Source organism: Corvus cornix, chromosome 2, assembly GCF_000738735.6.
Source record: "Corvus cornix cornix isolate S_Up_H32 chromosome 2, ASM73873v5, whole genome shotgun sequence".
NCBI lineage: Eukaryota > Metazoa > Chordata > Aves > Passeriformes > Corvidae > Corvus > Corvus cornix.
In genome coordinates, this window is record NC_046333.1 from 151,105,615 (window position 1) to 151,127,337 (window position 21,723).

The following is a 21,723-nucleotide window of genomic DNA, read 5'->3' on the forward strand; positions in this document are numbered from 1 at the left end:
AGGTGCATGTTTTTGGGTGACGGAGAGCAAGGAGGAATGCAGCAGGTAGGAGACAGCATGTACAGGCAGGAGCACGGGTGGGTGTTTCTCCAGCACACATGCCGTGTTCAGCAGTCCCCCTGGCCCTCCTGCTTGAGAGGAGAGGCAGCAATTAGGCTGATTGAAGGCCCAGTTGCTTCTTGCACAAGGAGGAGGCAGTGCCCCTTGCAGCTGTGGTTCAAAGCCTGCAGGAGATAAAGATCTGCTGTGCCAAGTGCTTGGGAAGTGCTGGGGGAATCCAAGGACAGCTCTGGCCACGCCACCCTGCTTCACCTCTACCTTCTTCCAAGCTGGCATCTGGCTTAAAAGCTTTCCTCAGCCTAGAGCAGCATAAAGGGAGTTTCCTCCCCTCTTCCACACAACCCCATGTAACTACTTGGGAGTTCACACAATTTTGTGTCAGCTTTCCTTTCTTACCAGCCTGTTTATGCAAGCTCCAACTCAGCCTCCACGGAGACTCTCATCTTTGCCTTCCTTGGTCATGGGGAACAGAGTTAAAAACCCAGCTGATTTCATGAGCAGGTCAGGTGGGGTGTGTGTAGTGTCTCCTCTGGGTGTATTCCAGGGTGTCCAACCAAGTTTAGGCTATGCTCTACTGGATATAAAATCACAGAATGGTTTGGGTTGGAAGGGACCTTCAAGATCATTCAGTTCCAACTGCCCCACCATGGCCAGGGACACCTTCCCCTAGATCAGGCTGTTCCAAGCCCTGTACAAGCTGGTCTTGAACACTTCCAGGGATGGGGCAGCCACAGCTTCTCTGGGCAACCTGTGCCAGGGCCTCCCCACCCTCACAGGGAAGAATTTCTTCCTAATACCTAATCTAAAACCACCCTCTGTCAGTTTGAAGCCATTCCCTCTTGTCCTGTCACTCCAGGCCCTTGCAAAAGTCTCTCTCCAGTTCTCTTGTAGCACTGGGAGGTGCTCTGAGGTCTTCCTGAAGCCCTCTCTTTTCCAGTCGGAACAAACTCCCCCAGACACTTCCACCCTTGGCCAGAGTTCAGCTCTGCCTTTTCCTCCCACATCCTGATAACTCCCATTAGCAGCACCAGGCACACAGGGATGTACAAAACAGTGAATGCTTTTTATTTCGCTGCTGGAGTGTAACCACCGTAATTTCATAAAACTCAAAAAACCAAAAAAAGATTACCGAAGGTGTACATTTTTTTTTTCCTTTTTACACAAGATGTTAAGTAAACAGACAAGTTTCTTTTTAAAAAGGTTATAAAGTGTCAAGATCCTATACCTCATCTGCATATTCAAAGTGATGCTGTCTGATACAAAAAGCATTGGGTACAATAATTTAGCTATGGCTCAGACCAAAAAAAAAAAACCAACCAAAAAAAACCCAACAAAAAAAAGTCATCTGGGCTTAATCTACACACTACTATGGCTGCCCAGGGGGTTAAAAAGGAAAATATGCAGTTCTTTGTTGCACAGAAAGGAACAGCAGGGAAGTGGAGAGTTCATTGGGAGATCATCGTCTGAAGGGAAGCGGCAGAACGCCCCCTCCCCGGGAATGTCTGCAAGAGCCCGGCCCAGGACCCCCCTCTGCACCAAGAAACCAGCCACATTTGTCTCCCACCAGACAGAATCCCATCCAAACCCACCCGCCAAGCTGCACCTACCCAGCGTGCTGGCAGCAAATAAGATACAAGACCTTGGAAACTGCATGGAAGTCACGAATCTCCCTGTGTGCTTTCCCACTGGGACTAATAAAAACCAAACAAACCCAATGAAAAAAATAAAAAAGGAAACTACTTGTTCTATTGTGGATAGAGCCAGACTCTGCTTTCTCGGGAAAGCTGTTCCTCATAAACCTCTGAAGCTCCCAGCCCAAGCACCACAGTGTCAGCCTTACTGCAAGACTCATAGTATGAATTTAAAAATGCAAAGTCTTTAAATGTGTGTCACTAGAACCTTCTTAAATGAAGAGCTGGACATTTGTGATGGCCACATTTCTGCCTTCCCACCATCCCGCCCCCTCCACGTGTTTCCATCTGACTAGAAAACAAACAACAGAAGGGATATTTGAGGGCATATGTGTGCTGTGTGCCACTGGTGAGAGGACACAGCTACAAATTCCTGGTCAGATTTATTCCCTCATATGAGGCTCAACCATGACTGACGCCTGGGTAAAGGCTACAGGCTCTTGGTTTGATGGTTGGGGCATCTCTGCTTTGCCATCCCTTGGGTCTCCACAGTTCTTGCACCAGTTTGGAACCTTGTCCCTGCAAATTATGGGAGGATGCTAGCTTTCCATGGAGGGTGAGGGGGTGGATAGGGGTGAGAAATTATAAAACCCAGTTTGAGCCTTTGCTTCTGGAGAAAAGGGCAGGATGAGGTGGCTGGTTTGTAGCCAAAGCCCTGGGGGTGTCTGTTCCCTGTGACATCTGCCAGGACTCAATGGAAACAACCGGAGTAGGAACAGCACTGGCAAATACATCAGATTTTTAAGGCTCTCTTTTCAGCATCTTGGCATTTGAGGTGAAATGAGGATTAGTGTACAAGGAGAGACCCCAAGACCAGCCCAAACCATGAGCCCTTGGCTGCTTAGGCCTTCCTCTGGTGCTGTCTACTGAGCTTCAACTTTCCCTCTTCCCAACTGTCTCAAGACTTCTGAGCTGTTCTTTCAGATTTCCAACCCAAATCCCCCTTGGAATACCCCTCAATTTCCCCAGCCTGTTGCTTCTGTAACCCTCTCTAGAGGCTGAAACATTGAGAAGCTGGTACCTCACAGGAAGGAGCCCAAGTCCATATTAAAAAAATCCCAAGTATTTGGCAGTCCAACCCAGAGAAACTTTTGAATTCAGCCCTCCATGCAAGACAGCAGCTCCTGGGCTGCTAAGGTGTCCTTTCTATGGCAGCAGCACATTTTATGGTTAAGGGGGAGATCTCCATGGAAAAAAAAAAAAGGAAGAAGATCTAGGACAATTAAAGCAGCATGATTTAGTTTGGTGTTTTTTTTTTTTTTTCAGTGATTCGTAAACTGAAGAGGATCAAGATGCCACTCTGCCAGTCAGAGGCCCTCAGGATTTGGCCACATGGCCAGGTCAAGGACTGCTTTTATACCAGAAGCTCCCTGATTTTAAGGTGATTGGGTTGATGCTACATAAAGTGAAGCCTGCCCCATGGTCTTCCCTCTAAACCAGCCCCCCAAGCTGAGGCCTGACTGAACTGGCTCAGGAGTGGCCAAAGGAGGCTGAATTCAACCCCCTCTGTCCCCAGCCTGACTCCAACTCAAAGGCATTGTGGCTGAATCCCAGGACCTCTGGCCCTGGGCCATGTTCCAGGTGATGCTGCCATGAGCATGGGTGAGGAAAACTCATCTTGCCAGGTCAGAAACATCTCCAAGCCTATAAAGCAACAGTTCCCACAAGGAAGGGTATGGGATCGGGAGGTTTCCTGGCTAGCAGGGATTGAGGCTGTCACCACCACAATGCTGAGCCACCTCCTACGTCCCTGGGGATGAAGCAGCACCTATTTTAGCAGCAGGAGGACAGACCCAAGCAGGAAGGGGATGGTGACCCACCCATCAGGGTGCTCTAATACAGGGTCAGGCCTTTTTATCAGCCCAATTCTACACCATTCCCAACCAACACAGACCCTTTGACCATTGCTGCCTTCTCCACGAGTCATAGGAACCAACAGCCTGGGATAGGGCAAGAGAAACTCAAGGGAGTGAGGGCTGCCTCACAGTGTGGACGCTTGGAGAAGCCCGGGGTGTGTGGTGTGACAACTCCAGGGCCACGTGTGGAGGGTCCCCACCTCACTCAGCACCACAGCTTATCCCAAAGGATGGCTTTCCCTGCCCTGCAGTGGGGTTGGCCCCCATCGGGACAGGAGAAGTGGTGCTGGGAACAGCTCCAAACATCTCCTCTGCCCACCCATGTGGCGGTACAAAGCAGTCCCCGACCTTCTGCAGGTACTGAAGGTGTCTAACCAGCCTTCCTCCCCACCTGTCCCAAGGGAGGAACCCCCTGAACCGAATTTCTCTGGGTATCTACTTTTGGAAGGCACAGAAACCTTTGGAAACACCCAACACATGGCACTGAAGACATCTCAAGATGGGCAGCCTAAAACCCCAGGAGGTGGATGACCAGCCCTCCTTGTCCCAGCAGCTGTGATCCTCTGCAGCTGAGGGGTGAGCAGCAGTCAGCTCAAAGGACACCTGGAGCATCCCCTGGGCCACACGTATGTCCTGGTGACAGTGGATGGCAGCCAGCTGTGACACAGTGGTAGGGATCAGTCTGGGGGACCATGGGTCACCTCCCAGGCTCTGCTGGGCAGTGATGGGAGAAAGAAAGGCCAGAGGATGTGCGGAAGACAAACAGGTTGGTTTGTTTAAGTTCTTTTTTTCCTTTAATTAGCAAATTTCTTTTTATCCTCGTTAAAAGAAAAAAAAACATTCCCACACCCCCTACGTGCCCACTGCTCCAGCTGCTGCAAGCGTTCAAAGGCAGAAAGTTGAGAGATGTTTAATGTCCCAGCTCAGTGGCAGCTCTGAGCCCACCCCATCAGGGCATGTGCCAAGGGGTGCCAGGCGCCTCGGTACAGATACGGAAAAGGCAGGTGCAAAATTAGGTGATGTGCTCTTGCCAGAACACCCAAAATCCCCTAGGAAAGCTGCAGCCCAGCCCCTTGGCCAGCAAACACAATGGTGGAGGACATGATTGTGCCTTGAGAGGCATGTTGTGTCCCCAGGCCACTGCAGCCAGAACTGGGGTTTGTGCCACAGCTCAGGGATGGGAACTTGACAGAAGAGAACCCACCACCCTGGGCACTGAATCTGGAAACTGTAAGAGCACCCCACACTTTGGGGGACCCAGTGCTGATCCAGCATCCCAGCAAAGCTGAGTGCCTCAAAAGCCCTGCCGAGGTCCCCAAGGTTCCCAGGGGCTCTGCCTTCACTGCAGCAAGCCCCCAACGAGCCCCATCTGCAGCGTCCCAGCTGGCATCGAGGCAACAGGGAGGTGGTGAGGTGACAGAGGGGCCAGGAGAAAGGGAGTGATGCTGGGGGTCTTAGCTCAGCCCTTCCCCTGGTCACAAGGCCAGCACTGAGCTAAGAGCCCCTGTCACCTCTCCCTGCTATCACCACCTTCCCCCCTGAGGCCACTGTGCCATCCCCACCTCCATCCCCGCTGCTTCAGCCCTTATTTATGGGGAAGAGGTGGGGAAAGGTTTTTCTGGGGGTGCTCTGGCCCTCCTGCACCCCCATCCCTTCTCAGCTGGCACAGCCCTGTCTGCATCACCCCAAACCAAGCACCCTTTGCCCACCCCTCTCAGTGCAACAGGAGGGGAAGGGGGGAGGAGGTGGTGATGAAGAATGGTCACATGAGCTCATTGCCTGCTAACATCAAGAGTCAGAGGGCAGTGCTGCCTTCCCTCCTCGGTGCTGCAGCTGGAGACAGCAGCCTTTTTTGGGGATCCAGCAAGATGAGTGTGCTGTGAGTGCTGGAACACACTGGAGATGCTCCATGTCCTCAGCCCAGCCCTGGCAGAGGGGCAGCGCGTGGGGAGCGCAGGGCTGGGCGAGGAGGTGAGGGGGTGGGATGTGTGCGAGTGCCCGGGGGTCTGTGCACGGATTTTGGCAAGAGGTCATTGAGGTTACATGATGCAGCATTTGTTCTTGTGGTTATGAGGGTCCTTAAATCGGAGTCTCTGCTTTGGTCGGTATTTTTCCAAGTACGTCAGCTGCTTGCTGTTGATGGCTCCTCTGCGCTTCCTGTGGGGACAGAGAAAGGCCAGAACAGTCAGAGGTGTGACATGAGATCCCCCCCAACCCAAACCACCCCTGTCGGGGTGCTGAGCCCCCCTGTCTGGAGCACGAAAGGATTTTGGAGGCTGAAGCCAGGTGCACCCTCCAGGGATGGAGACAGGCACTGACCCCAGCAGCTTTCCTCACTCATCCACCCTGGGAGTCCCAGGACATGGAGAGTGGGGAGGGAAGGGGGGAGGGAGGTGGGGTGACTGCCAAAAACTCAGGGATGCTGCCCCAGCCTCCTGCAGCCCTGCTGCAAAGGCACAGGGTGCTCCATACCAATGCCTCATTTTCCCACTCCCAAAGGAGAGAACCCAAAGGAAAACCCGGTGTCACAAAAAAAAAAAAACCCTGGGACATGCCAGGTCTCTCCATTCCCTCAGAGAGGGAATGCAGGTCCCATCCTCCCCACTGCCAGCTCCTGTCTAATTCCAGCACTTGGGAGCACACTGTAGGGGGGATTTGAGCAAAGGTGGCCTGAAGATGGTTGAAATCTCAGGGCTTGATGTGGTGCTGAAATTCAGCTTCCTGCAACACATGGAGGGGAAAACTCAGAGAGGGACTTTCTGCTCTGACACAACACTGCTGCACTTACTGTCGGATGAACTGGATGGCGTCTTCATACTTCATCCCACTCTCGATCAAGGCCAGTGCGACGAGGACGGGAGCGCTGAAAGGCAAAAGCAGTGGCTGTCACTCCCCAGTCACATAGCCCAGAGGCTGATATCCATCATTTAAAGTTCAAGGAGAAGCTCAAGGTAGCAGATCCCCCCCATCAACACCTACTCCCACTAAGGTTTCACAAAACCCTCTTCAAAGAGGGACTGGGGAAAGGAAGGAGGAGCGTAGGCATGGTCCTCCCTCTTCTGCCTTCACAGAGGGCATCTGGGATAAAACCCTGTTCAAAGTAGGGCTGGGGAAGGGAAGGAGGAGAGCTGGCATGGTTTTCCCTCTCCTGTATTCATGGAGGGTGGCAGCTGGGGTGCTGGGCTCGGACTCACCGCCCCAGGCCGGCCACACAGTGCACGGCCACGCAGCAGCCGGGGTCCTCGCAGAACTTGGTCTTCAGCAAGTTGAGCCAGTCTTCCACAATCTTGCTGGGAGGAGGCGCTCCATCATCAAATGGCCAATCCTGCAAGGTTGGGAAGAGAGAAATGCTGCCAAGACTCTGGGGAAAAACTCACAGGGGTTGTTTTTTACTCAGGGTGTTGGTGTTTGGGGCCTCAGCAGTGGGGAGGTAGAAGAGTGCCAGGAACTGGGCATGTAGGAGGGCTTTGCAGCATCATCCAGAATACAGGAATTCCCTGGCTGCTTTGGCTCAGGGTTTTAAGCCATACAAGTCTAGGTGTGGGGTCTTTCCACCTCCTCTGGACAGGTTCAGCCTTCAGGAGCACCTGCAGGATCTGCAACATGGTCCCCATGACCTCCTGCTTCTGCAGACCAGGATGGCCACCCCCTGCCCCATCCCCATCCAGATGCCCTCACTGAGCTTTGGGGTGATGCAGGTCCCATCCTCCCCCCTGCCAGCTCCTGTCTAATTCCAGCACTTGGGAGCACATTGTAGGGGATTTGAGCAAAGGTGGCCTGAAGATGGTTGAAATCTCAGGGCTTGATGTGGTGCTGAAATTCAGCTTCCTGCAACACCTGAAGGGGAAGGGGAAAACACAAATCCCAATAGAATGGTCTGGGGACCCACTAACACAGCCCTAGAGAGAGTCAAAGAGGGGAGATCACTCCAAATGGGGCCATTTAAATACCATCCTTCAGGAAAGGCTATTAAGGGAACAAAGAAAAAAAATCCCATCTTCTTCTGAGCTTCATCCTCAAGTTGCAGAAGTTCAAAAATGGAACACAGCGAGGAAGTTGGTCAAATGGGTTCTGCATTTGATACCCCTCAGCCCTGGGCTCAGTTATGAGGATAAGTGTCCTAAAGAGGGTATTTCTCTCCCAAAACAGATTTGTCAGGAGGAGCATGGGCACTGGCTATGCAGCAGTGGAAGAGAGGGGCAGGCAGGGCAGCACCACTTGGGAGAGGATGTAGCTTGGTGAGCCCTGAAGGGTGGGAGGCATTGGGCCCTAATCTTAGATTTTGAGGAGTGAGTCACTAAGCTGCTGTGCTGGAGTCATCCTTGGTGTGAGATGGCAAAATAAGCTGCTTCACTTCAGTGCTTGAACAGGTGGTGTGATTTCTGTCGGAATTTGATAGGAAAGGAGCACACTGGGCTTCAGGGTATTTGCAGTGCTTGAGCCAGCCCCACCCCACCCCACCCAGCCTGTGCCTGTGCCTGTGCCTGTCCTACAAGGCCATCTCCTCCTGCAAGGCCATCTCCTCCTGGCAGCCAAGAGTGCAGGTCAGGGGCTCACACCAGGTATCACACAGCACACCACAGAATCATCCTATGATGGAATGGCTTGGGATGGAAGGGACCTTCAAATATTACCTAGTCCAAACCCCTATCATGGCAGGGACACCTTCCACAAGACCAGGCTGCTCCAAGCCCCATCCAAGCTGGCCGTGAACACTTCCAGGGATGGGGCATCCACAGCTTCTCTGGGCAACCTGTGCCAGTGTCTTACCACTCCCACGATAAAAACTTTCTTCCTTATATCTCATTAAACCTGCCCTCTGTCAGTTTAAAGACACTCCCCCTTGTTCTGCCACTACATGCCTCTGTAATAGTCCAGCTCTCCTGCAGTCCTTTAGGGATTGGAAGGGGCTCTAAGGTCCCCACAGACCTCCTCTAATAGACCCCACAGGTCTATCTTTAGAAGCATAGAATTTTTTAGGTTAGAAAAGCCCTCTAAGATTAATATGTCCAACCGTTAACCCAGCACTGCCAAGGCCACCACTAAACCATGTCCCCAAGTGCCACATCTATACCTCTTTTAAATACCTCCTGCTTCCCTGAGCAGCCCTTGTAAATGCTTGACAACCCTTTCAGGGAAGAAATTTTTTCCTAATATCCAAACTAAACCTCCCCTGGAGCAACTGGAGGCTGTTCCCTCCTGTCCTTTTGCTTGTTACCTGTGAGAAGAGACCAACCCCCACCTGGCTACAACCTCCTTTCAGGGAGTTGTAGAGAGGATAAGATCTTCCCCAAGCCTCATTTTCTCCAGGCTAAACACCCTCAGCTGCTCCTCAACAGACTTGTGCACCAAGATATATTTATATATGAAATATATATACCAAGATACATATAAAAAAATATACCAAAAATGTACATATCAAATTGTCATAGGTTAGCAAGCATAGTTCCGGAAGGGATGTCCTTGCTAAGGGGTGCTTACAGTTTCCTCTGGGAACTGATAGAACCTATCAGTTGGCCAGTTTGAATATGGACAATTCTCTAAGCTACTTAAAGTTGTGACCACCTCTGTGATCCACACTTAAGAATAGACAAACTCCCCCCCAAGCTCTCTCTCGTTTCTGGTGCTGGGACAGGTGGCTGCGGGCCCCGTGTGGGGGCCAGCGGGCCCGGCCAGGCCCTGCTTGGGCCAGGCTGGGCCGGGCCACGGCCATCCTGGAGCCATGGACCTGTTCCAGCCGTGGAACCCCCCCCACTGCCTTGCCATGGGCAGCCGGAGCGGCTCGGCTCTCCCCCCTCTCCACTTCGATAAGAAACATTCAACATTCCAGCTGCAAAGCTGCAAGGCCAAGGTGAGATTAACCCTTTTATTGCTGTGAAGAGCTGAAACCCTGAGAGAAGAGAGAAGGGAGATGCTTAAAGCTGAAATCCTGTTGTGAAGCTATGATATATCAGAGTATCCTGTTGTAATTTCATGAAGATATGGGGGGTGGAGTGTTCAGCTCGTAAGCAAAAGCACCTGCTCTGAGATAGGCAGATGCTGATGCAGCTGTAATTTCATGAGAAGTTTGGACAGGGAGAGATGGACCAGATGAGGACTTTTGCTCCAAACGGGAAAGGAGAAAACCTCAGTTCCTAGAGATGCTCCCAGGGATAGTCCTAACGATGAAGATGAGGAAGACCCTTTGCTCCCAGGGAAGGGGAAGGGCCTCTGGTTTTGTTTCTGAACGGCTCAACCTTAAAATTGTACCCCAAAAAACTTCAAGAGTGGACCCTCGAAAGCAGTTGCGGGAAAAGCTGCAAGTCGGGGGAAGGGACTCGCATGTGAGCAGAGAGACTCCTCTTCCTAAATGGACTGAACAATATTTGGAAGTGGGCGGCTGTCTCGTTGTGATAATGGTTTCATAGCACGAGCAAGAAGAGACTTCTCTTTCTAAATGGACTGAACAAGGTTACTACGGAAGTGGTAAACAGACTGAACATCTTAAGGGTTGTTTTTTCACATTGTCAGTGGGAGAAGGGAGGAAGGTGGGGGGAGGAGGAGAGTTCTGAAGGTGGTATATTTTTTTTTTTCTTCCCTCTTTTAGGTTTGTTAATAAACTTCTTTATATTCTTTCAAGTTTGGTGCCTGCTCTGGATTTCTCCTAATTCTTATCTCACAGCAGATAAACAGAAATGAGTATTTTGGACCAAACCACTACACTAAATTGGTGTTTCCGCCCGGTTACAAACTGAACCGCGACACAAATATAAAGATATACCATGATATATGTGTGTGTATATATATATATATATACACATCTCAAATATATATAGAGATGTATTTGATACAATTATATAAAGATATTTCTGTATCGGCATAGATACATGTATGTATAGAAAACTAGCTTATAGATATATCTATGATTTACCTTATATATAGGTTATAGAAACTTTGATATAGAAGCTATTTAGTTTCTATAGTGTCTTATATAGTTTCTCTAACTCTCTATATAAAACATCTCCTAGATATGTATCTCTCCACATAAGAGAGATGTAAGAGATGTAAAGAGATACATATATCCTAGATATAGAAACTCAGACTGGAGGCTCCAGTTAGAAATGGGGTAGAAGGCAGAATTTGGTGTGTAAGTGAGCAGATGTGATCTCCAACACACAGATTCTATATGTAGGATAGAGCTATCTTTCCAAGATATATCCTGTAGAGACACAGATTGCATCTTTATCTAGAGACATCTGCATCTGGAGGATCTGTATCTAGAGAGCCACAGGATTATCTACCTATATCCCTGAGGATCTAAGATACAGCCTTCTCTCTCTCTAGGATACACATTATGCAGACAGAGCTATATAAAGAGGTCCTACACACAGAGGACCACCCCAGGAGACATGAGGCACTTCTAAACCCTTCCCTAAATAATAAGCAGAGCCTCACTTCCCAGCTGGAGCTGAACTCCCTGGCAGGGCTATCACGCCTGACATCATCTCCAATTACTTATCAGCCAAGATACAGCCCAGGCAGCTGCCTGCTCTGCCTTTCCCAGCTTGCTGCCTCCTCCCTTTCATCCCCCCCAGCTGCACCAGCTGGCTGCTGGAAGAGCAGAAAACCCTCACACCACCCCCCAGGATAAGATAACAGCCGAGGGTAATGGGAACCACGCGCATCTTCCACGTGGGATCAGGCGCTCTCATCCCTGGATGTTTCAAAGCCTGAGCAACAGGCAGGGAAGGCAGCTGCCGACTCAGCTGGGTGAGTCACAGTTTCGGCTGCGTGGGCAGCACTTCTTTTTAAAGCACCAGCCTCAGCTCAGCTCAGCTGGGCTTCCAATTTTGCTCCTCGGCAAGTGTGATGCTGTGTTGGGCTACCAGGGTGTTTCACAGCCCCAAGGGACGAGATATTTAAGGGTGGTGTTGGGGCAGCCCCCCGTCCCCCCTGGTGCCCATCCTGCTGCCCACCTACCATGACAGTGATGCCGTCCTTCTCCAGGGGGGTCTTGTCATAGGTCACTTCACACACTCGCACGACCGTGGTGGCACCGTATTTCTTCAGGTCCTGGGGAGGGAAGGAGAAGGAGGGGTCTGAAGAGACCCTGACAGATGCACCCGTTAACCCCAACACATCCAAGCCCTGCTATGACCATGTGGTGCAGTATGGACCCTAAAACAGTGCTGTGCCCCATCTCTGAAACCTTGACCCATGGTCCATCCAGCCTGGCAGGTACAAGGAAATATGAAATCCCACCAAAGCCACGTGGCCTTGCAGGATTTTTGACCAGCATCTTCATGACTCCTCAGAGTCACGAGTACCAATGGGGCCATTTATTTTTAAGCCCTGACAGCCACAACAGCAGGGATTTTACACCCCAGTCAAAGAAACATCCCTGAAATGGGTGCAAGTCCTCTGAAGGAGAAATTATTTGTGCCTGGTGAGGTCACACTCCTGATACAGAAATGCACATAAGCAGCTGGGGGGGAGTCGTAGCATGCCCCACCAACCGAGCTCAGCATCTCACAGATGGCTCAGGGGCTCCTTCTCCACCTCGCTGCTGTATCCCATCATCACTCCAACACGCTGCAGGCTCAGGAGTGGGACTCGGGATGTTTCCAGCATGGCTCATTGCCCAGTGCAAGGATTGCCCCCGGATTACGTGCCCGGTGCACCGGCCTCGCCGGGCACCATGAGATCATCCTCGCCAATGATCCACCTCCTTTGTTCCCCATGTGCACTCACCAGACTGTGGTGAGCCCCCCACATGCTCAGCAGCCTGGCCAAAAGTCTAAGAGGCTGGAGGAAAGGGGCATTTTTCTCCCTTCCCACTGGTGTAACCACAGGTAACCCCATTGCCTTGTGTGCAGCGTGCAGGGTATGGGGGGGCTGTCCCCAAATCACAGGCACCTTCCTGTCACCCTGAGGCAGTAGCACTCACACAGGTGCTGCCTATGCTGGCTCTTGCAACACCAAACTCTCCAGCACTACCCAACACGCTCTGAACATTGGAAATATGCTGGGATATTTGGGATGAAAAGTCATTACTGAGGTGCTGGGAGGTGCAGGGCAGGTTGTGTGCACCCATGTGCATCGCTCCAGAGTCTCGTGACATGATGTGCTAGTGGAGCTGGCAGGGGATGCAACGGGAATGGGGACACTCTGCTCCATCTCTACTGTGCCCAAACATCATAGTTGGGGTCCTGAAAAACATTCCATCCCAAAAAGCTGGCAATGATTAGACCCACTGCCCCAGGATGCCACGAGGGGCTGTGGTACCAAAGGGGCTGTGCTGCCCTCTCATCTACATCAGCTTTTAGCCCCAAAAGATGCAACTGGACCCTGGTTCCCCACTTCCAGCCTTCCCTCCTTACCTCCAAGAAGGTGCTGAGCGTGGCATTGGTGGGGTTGTGGGTGATGAGGAACCTCATGTTTTTGTAGCAGACCTCCACGGGCGCAGGGCGGTTCATCCGGGCCATGGTGGGACAGTGGGAGGGTGAGGTGGTGCTGACAGTGGTGGGGGAAAAAACCCAAGAAAAGTGTGGTGTGAAGGGGCAAAAAAAAAAAAACCCAAACAAAAACCCAACAACCCCTCTGTGCTTCAAAAATAAAAATAAAACAGGATCAAGAACTCAATATACAGACGTTGTGCAAATAATCCCAACTCCTGGGAGTGCGCCGGCTTCCTTGACACACCACAAGCTCCCCGGGGGGGAAAAAAAGCCAGATGGGGAAAAAAAATAATATTAATGGTAATAATAATAATAATAATAATAATTAAAAAAAAAATCCCTTTGCTGTAGTGTTGGCGTCCTCTGTGTGTGTGTGACGGCGAGCGGCTGCTGCCTCCGGTGCCGTGCGCTCCCGGGCGCTTTAGAAAGGCCTCTGCATATGGGGGGTGGTGGTGGCGGGAGGGTGACCCCCGTCACGTTACCCCATCGGGGTATGTGGAGTACTTGGGGGCGGCACGGGGGGCCGGGAGCCTATGGGGCGGCGTCGGCGGCGTCCGGCAGCGGTGCCTCGCTGGGGCGATCCATGCACGGGAGCCTTGAATGGTTGAGTCGGAGGGTCAGGGTGCTGGGCGAGACGAGGAGAGGCGGCCGGAGGCTGCTTCACAGGGCGGGCTGCCGGGGGCTGCGGGGCTCACAGCTGCTCCTCAGCACCTCCATAAATCCCAGCGGAGAGCAAGGCTGCAGGGGAGGGAAAGGGAAACGCGGTGGTGAGAGTGTCCTCCTCCCCAAGGAAGCCCCTGCCTGGTGAGGGTGCCCCTGAAGGCACCATCACTTTCTACATCCCCTATGAGTATCCCTGACCATCCTCATCTTCACAGGAGACCGTAGATTAGAAAGCGAAGTGGTATTTAAAGTTAAAACTGAAATATCATCTGGAGAGCTGAAATGGCACTGGAAAGCCAGAGGGGGTAACTCACATTTCACCCACAGAAGGGAAAAGCACATGGCAGGGAAGGCCTTGCTCCCATATGCCACCCAACATCTGCACCTGCTGGTGAATTTAAGCAACCAATCAACACCAGCTGACCCCCCTGACACCCATCCAGATCCCCCAGACCTCACCTTTGTGTCCCCAAAAAGCACGCTGAATATCTCCACCCCAAGCGCACGCTGTGCCTGAAACCAGCTGCCACTGCTGCTAATCGGCCACATGCTCCTGGCGCTGGGCTCATGTCCACCAAATGCACCTCTAATGCTCTTAGGAGAACTAAGCCGCCTGCAAATGAGCTTTCTTGGGGAGGGGGGGCCGTGGAGGGGGTTGCCTGTGTGTGGTTTTGGCAGCGTTAGTGATGGATGTGTCTCCCTGCCTGCTCATCCACATTCCCACACCGCTGGCACATTGCTCCCTGTAATGGACCCCTGCCCCTTAACCTGCAGCATCTTTGCTTCCAAGGATGGTAATGGGGAGAATTAAAAAAGAAAATCAATTCCCACTGTGGAAATGCCCGAATCCACTTGATGATGGGCCCAGCAGGAAGGTGAGAGCTCTGCCAGCCCCACTCGGAGCTGAGGGAAACCCAGCCGGAGCCTCCCCATGTTGTTCCCCAATGGACTCTTGTTTTGAAACCGGTCCTTCCCCCAGGTCAGCGGCTGCTTAGTGCCTCGTGGCCAGAGCCTCAAAATAGACGATAAGCACATAAGTAACCCGAGCCAGGCCAGCAGGCACCCCCTTGCCTCTCCTCACAGCAGCCAGAAACTTTCCCCTCTGGATTGTTTCACCCTTATGCAATGAGACAAGGTGGGAGCAGGGACATGAGCCAAGCGCTGACCAGCTTGTCACAGCACCTGGGTGCTGACAATGGCTCTTCCAAGCCCGAGCATAATTTACAACCTGTTCAACAGCTCCTGCTTCTCCAATCACACCCAGGAATGGAAAGTTAAACAGCAATGGGAAAAAAGGCAGGTGAGGTGTCAGGGGAAGTGGATGTGCTCTGCTGAAAGTGCCCAGTTTGCCTGCTAAAATCATGGACTTTTCCCATCAACCATGCCCCATCACTCATGATTTCTTTTTTTCCCTATAAAAACCAAGGTAATGCTACCCCAGAGTCCTGCAAAGTTCAAACCCTGCCTGGGCTGTAGGGGATGAGTGGGACATTCAGGGGGGAAGACTTTCCAGTCCCAGTTGAGAAAATCAGATTTTAGCAGCTGATGGAGTCTGGAAGCTTGGTTGAGGGATGGGAGTGAGGTGGGAGCTGCCTTCCTGCAGCATTTTAGGTGTGATTCAGAGCAGCTTGGCCCACAGATGATGCTGAACCCCCCAGGGTAGCTGACCCTCCCCACCTGGACCACAGCAGCTGGAATTTTTGCTCAAAGCTTGCAACAATCCTGCAAGATGGGCTGGGAAACCTGCTCTCCCCACAGTGTTCACCATGCTTTTTCAGTGATGATCCCACCCACCACTTTCTTTGTGGGATCTGCTTCTCCCCAAGACGATCTCACCATGGCTGGGTAAGAACCAGTGTGGTGTTTCTGGAGGGTAGTTTTGGGCTGATTTTGGCTGTGTGGCTCCTACATGTCCAGCTGCTGATCTGCTGGCCAGCACAACCACGAAAAGAACCAGCAACCAGTGAGTGAACGATTCCCAAGGAAAACATGCTGGCAATCCCCTCAGCAAGCTTCATCTTTTTCATTTCAAGGGAAAGAGAGCTTAAAACCCTCCAAAGGGATGGGAGGTGGGAGGGATGGGCAGCCACAGCTGCCTGCTCAAAGGGAAGAGCTGATGCAAAGTAGGAATTGCCCCAAACTGTCCCCTTGCAAACCCAGTTTCTCTGAAACAAAGGACTTGAGGATCTTTTGCTTTTACTTTTTATGCCTTTACTCTTCAGGCTTCCAGTGTGTTTCATGCCATCTGTCCCAATGATTTGATCTGATCCCAATGATCGATCTGATTTGATGCACCAGCACCAGAGGTGCACAAGGGACAGCAGCAAAAAATGACTTTTCTCCCTCCAAACAACCTCATACCTCATTTTAACCGGCTGCCAGGGACATTAATATGAACTGTGCCCATGTTTACCCGTGTCCTGGATTAAATCCCACCCGCTGAGCAACCCCGTGGGACTGGCAGCTGCTGCCAGCACCAATGCCTGCGCTGCCCCCTGTCATCATCCGACACACAGCTCATGCTCCATTGGCGCTCTGGATCCCATACAATTTTTTATTGGCTTGGGTGTGCTCGCTGCCAGTAATGGAGGCTCAGTGGGAACCGCCTGCCTACGAGAACAGCGAGTGCTCCTTTCCCACAAGGTCTCCTCTCCAGTGGAAGCGTTTCAAGTATTTTGGCAATTGCACATCCCAGCAATTCAGCCCCGAAGCCCATAAATCCCTAATGGATATTCAATCACAAATCATCCCCTGCATTTCAGGCGGCGATGCCGATCTCCATATTAAGCATGGCAGAACAATGTGGAAAAGGGAATTTCAGCTAATATTAATAACCTGCCAAGTGGAATATAAATCCTCCTGATTTGAGCGCTCCAGGGGATCTAGAGGAAGCATGTGAGGACACAGAGAGCAAGCCCTGGATGAGGATGCTCACCAATGCAGCACTGGCCTGTCAGGCTCAAACCCATCTTGGAGAAACCTGATGAAAGGAGGTAGTAGCCAGGTGGGGGTTGGCCTCTTCTTCCATGTAACAAAGCAACAGGACAAGATGAAATTGCCTCATGTTGTGCCGGGGAGGTTTAGATTGGATATTAGGAAAAATTTCTTCACCAGAAGGGTGGTCAGGCATTGGAAAACGCTGCCCAGGGAAGTGGTGGAATCATTATCCCTGGAAGTGTTCAAGAGAGGCATGGATGTGGCACATGGTTTAATGATGGACCTGGCAGTGCCGGGTTAACAGCTGGACTCCATGATCTCAGAGATCTTTTCCAACCACAGTGATTCTATGCTGTATTTTTTCACCACGACTGTGGAAATTTCTGCTTCTTCCACAAGAATTTTGCAGCCAAGAGCCCACTGAGGATCCAGGATGAACACACAGCAGTGTGGCAAGAGAGCAGTGAAGGATGCTGCTCTGGGGGATGGGGACCACTGAGCCATCATCTCTTTGTCTTATACCCCAAAGATGAGGAGATTACAGAGCTCTCCGAAATATTCCTTTGCAGTGTGGCAACGCCATTACAAATGCCTTGGTCTCATCCCAGCTGTCCAGGGACAGAGCCTGCAACAGAGGGATGAGGCTGATCTTCCTCATGGCAACTTGATGGAAAATAAAGGTCAGATCTTCAACCAGTGAATGGAAGAGCCTGGTTGGATTGCTGATCAGATGCCTGATCCGACGGCTGTGCTGCTGGTACCTGACCAGTGGGACACAGATGGTGGAGTCAGGTTTTCCTAAACACAGCATCTCCCCAAGCAAAGGAAAAGGAAGCTTTGCAGAGCCAAAGCGTCACTCCATGAGGGCTTTAGCAGCGGGACTCGGAACAAAGGCTCTTACTCACCCAAACAATGTGTATCTCACCCGTACATAAATATAGAGATCTCGGAGCGAGCACACCTCCTGTTCAAAGTTCACCTTCAGAGAAACCCAACAAAACACCCAGCTGTGTCACACTTCCTCGACCTCTCTCCTGCTTTCAGCTCACGTAGCAAGACACCGACCAGCCCTTTCCCCTTAAGGCAGATGAAGTCCTGCTCTCCCTGCTCCCAACAAGCACCTCCATCACCCTGAAAACTGAACCCAAGTTTCTGAGCAGTCCCAGTCATCACCATGCAGAATTTTCTGCACACGTCCATTGCCACTGACACGAGTGACCATGGGGAGGTCTGTGAAGCTCAGCTGCACACATGAGATCTGTACCAGCAGTACCACCATTGTCACCACTGCCACCACTGTCACTGCAACCAGAATCAGCAGCACTACCACTGTCACCATTGCCACCACCACCACCACAATGACCACTGCCATGAGCATCACCACTGCCACCAGTGTCACCACTGCTATCAGTATGAGGAGCACCACTGCCATCACCACCACTGCCATCACCACCACTGTCACCAGCATCAGCAGCACCACTGTCACCACCATGTCACCACTGCCATTAGCACCACCACGGCCACCAGCATCAGCAGCACCACCACCACTACCACCATTCCAACCACTGCCACCAGTGTCACCACTGCCACCACTATGAGCAACAGTACCACTGCCACCACTGGGTTCCACCAGCATGAGCAGCCCCATGACTGCCACCACTGCCACCAGCACCACCACTGCCACCATCACCATCACTGCCAGGGAGGACAGGTCCCAGGACACAGAGAGCCACAGTGCTGTCCCCAGCCCATGACTGCAGCTGGGACACAGCCAGCGTGATGAGATTTCCTCCAGTTGCATCCGCACGGAAGGAAACAGCAAAGGTCCGGGAGGAGAGCGACAGAAACAAAACACCCGGCAGGAGCCGGCATCTGTGGGGAGAGGTGTAAGCAGCCACGGGCACGTCCTGCTCCAGGTGCAGAGCTGCACAGAGCAGATGGGATGTCCTGGAAAAGCCATGTTGGGTACTGTGGTGGTTGTGGGGTATCTGCTGCCAGGAGTGGAGCAGTGCCTGGCACCATCTGCCAGGGAAGCATCGTGGGTTTTTCCTCTAAGGGGTTATTTTTTAGGTTGTTTCTCTTGCTGCACGTGATGTTTTCTGAGCAAAGCAGGACAAGAAGGATTAAAAATGCACAGGTGCAGAGGGAGAGCGTTGGGGGGCTCTTGGCAGCCCACAAAAACACACCTGCAAGATAAACCAGGTCATGCATCTTTCCCCACAACGTTTTTGGTGTGCAGTAAATACTGGCTAACACAAAATTTTGCCAAACAGAGCTGTACAGCCCCTGATCTTACAGCTCCAGTCGGACTTAAGGAGTTTGGTAACATTTAGAGAGCAGGGAAAAGTGCCAGCATGATGTTGGCGTGGAGATTTGCAAGCAGGAGGCACTCAGGACACCAGGAAAGAGGGAGGAATGGGGAAGCTGAGGCACTGAGCCAGCCAGCCAGATAAAAAGAAGAGCACGGTCTTCCCAGCACTGTGCAAGCTGGGAATGCACTGCAGGCACTGGTAACATGATCGACCCTTTCTTATCTTGTATTTACACCTTTTGTCTTTGAAGAGAGGTTGAGGCACAGTGTGCGAAGTGTCTATAAAGGTCCTCTGGGAGTTGTTTTTCCCTCTCACCCAGATTCACAACCCTGACTGGACATGGAGCCTGTGCTGACACTGGGATTCCTGTGATGCCACCAGAGTCAGGGCTGCCTCTCCTGTCCAGAGCTTGTGGGGCAATGCCCTGGAGGAAACATGATGCTTCCAGCAATCCTTCAACAGCCCTTTCACTGGAATTTCTGCTTTTCCCTTTGCATGCAGTCCCCAGGCAGCTCGAATTTGAGGTCTCCATGGACAGCTTTTTATTTAATCTAACTCCTTCTTGTACCATAAGAGAGTCAGCCACCAGAAGATCATAAAAACCACAAAAAGGCACTAAACCTTCTGAACTGTGGGGAAAAGGACCTCCCCCCAGCTGAACACAGTCCCCCACCAGTGGACGACTCACAGGCAGCCAGTGGTAGCCCTGCTTTCAACAAGATCCTGGTTTTATGATCTGGGATATCCCCTCCACTGCCTTCCCCCAGCAGCCACGAGGAGCCGTGGTGCCGACGTCAGAGGCTTTTCCTGGCTTGGATTTGAAGGGAAAGAAAGAAAAAAAAGAAAAAGAGCGAGGAGGAAGAGAGGCCAACTCCACGGGGAAAAGTAATAACAGGCTTGGGGCTGGCTGCTTCCCAAATCTGCAGAGGGTGTGCCCTAGAGGGTTTTTTTGGGGAGGGGTGAAAGGCACAGTCGTTTGGGGACGGATGGTCCCCACGCTCCGGCGCCCGATGCACAGGGAAGTCAGGCATCCCAAATACTGGGGGCCAGCTCCCCCCGTACTTCAGGGATTTCTTTTGGCCAGAAGAATCAGGAAAGAAAAGCAATTCTGTGTGTGACTGGGCATTCCTAGGCTTCAAGCCTTGTCCAAGAGTATCTTTGGAAAGAAAAGAATCCCAAAGCAGCATCCTCGCCCCAAAACACACACAGGGGGCAAACTGACCCCAGTGGTCCCCCCCAACACACTGCCACGTGTCCCTCCCATCCTGAAACTCTGGTGCAGCTGAATATCTGATCTGCCCAGCTTTTTTGTGGTTTCTCACAGTATTTTGAGTGAATTTAATACTCGTGGCAGGTGGCAAAATTTGGGGGTGGGAGTGCAGATTGATGCTTTTTTTGGGGAAACACAAGAAACAGCAGCACACTCCTGGGAAGGGCAGGGAGGAACTGTCATGACCTCCCCTTTGAGGTACAGTTTGAGCGTGAGCCTGTGTCCCACCAGACCTGAACTTTGCTATTTGCCACGTCCCTGCTCAGTGGTGGGATTCTGATGGGAAGCTGTCCCTACATTACCTTCTCATCAGGCCACCAGCAGCCCTGACCCAAGGCCACCAGAGCCCTGTCTGCGTCACTGGTGCCTCTTGCACAACCCCCAACCCAGACAGGCTGCGGTGGCTTTGATGGAAGTTTGCTGATGATGAAGGGGGCTCCAGGGGATTCAAATCTACCCAAAGGGTGGATTTTGACCTGCAGACAATGTTGAAATAGTGCTCTGTGACACGCTGGGGATGCAACTGGGGACAGAACATGCCCTGCCTGTTATGTACCCCATGGAAAGATCTCTGGTGACATCAAGTTATGGTCAGCATTGTCCAGAGAAGCTAAATTCTGGAAAAAGGCAGCTCTTCCAAGTCAATGGCCCCAGGTTTAGATGGTGTTTGTGGGTCACTGAGCTTCCTCCACCATCTAGACCCTGTGCTGTCACGGGTTGTCCTCCCAAACCATCTCACTTTTGCTCTGCACTATTTGGTTTACAAATTTCGCCCCATGGAGACAGGGTCACACAGATCATGACCGGCTGTTGGGGGGTGGCAGCACCACCAGCCCTCTCCTTTGTGGTGGACACCAAAGCACTTCTGAAGGCAGCCACCAACCCATGGGAACAGCGCTGTATGGAAAGCCCTGGATTGTCTCCTCCTCATCCTCACCAGCCATGGCCACTGTCACTCTAACAGCAGAAACTGCCCCTTGAAATAGCCCCTCCAGAGATGTTCCTTTTCCAGCAGGATGGGACAGAGATGTTGCATGTAGGTGAGAAGTGTCTCCTCAGGGCTACGCACTATACAGAGACATCCTCAGGGAAACATGGTGAGTGTAAGCCAGGATAATTAAAAGCCATGGAGCAAGTGGAGGGAGGGGGGAAAACAGGCTGCTCCTGGGTGGGATGTGGCAAGGTCTGGCAGTGGTATCACGACCCCCCAGCACACCATGCTCCTGGCTCCTTCCATTGAGCCCAGGTCCTGCAGCAATGGTTTTCCTTAAGACTCTCTCCCAGAAAACTCCTTGGCTCCAGCAAAAAGCCACAGCAGAGCTCCCTGGCTGCCACAGGACAAGTGCTCTGCAAAAGCAACATGTTGACAAAGCTCTAGGGACAAAGGCTGGTACCTCCAAGCTGCCAGTTTTGGATGCATGGCTACAGCATGGCCTGATCCTGCATCCTCTCCTGCTCCCCTGCACCCTCTCCTACCCTCCTGGACCCAGCCATCCC

At 51.9% G+C, this 21,723-nt stretch overlaps 1 protein-coding gene across 1 annotated transcript in view; it reads right to left on the reverse strand.

Moving 5' to 3' along the window:
- Positions 1-1,102: 1,102 nt before the first annotated feature.
- Positions 1,103-21,723, reverse strand: part of PTP4A3 (protein tyrosine phosphatase 4A3) — a 43,929-nt gene continuing 23,308 nt past the window's right edge. The window contains exons 2-6 of the mRNA XM_039548980.1: positions 12,967-13,782; positions 11,567-11,659; positions 6,802-6,932; positions 6,396-6,470; positions 1,103-5,764 (exon numbers count right to left, since the gene is read on the reverse strand). Coding sequence (XP_039404914.1) covers positions 5,647-5,764; positions 6,396-6,470; positions 6,802-6,932; positions 11,567-11,659; positions 12,967-13,071 — 522 coding nt within the window. The 5' untranslated portion in view covers positions 13,072-13,782 and the 3' untranslated portion in view covers positions 1,103-5,646. The remainder of the gene's footprint in view (positions 5,765-6,395; positions 6,471-6,801; positions 6,933-11,566; positions 11,660-12,966; positions 13,783-21,723) is intronic.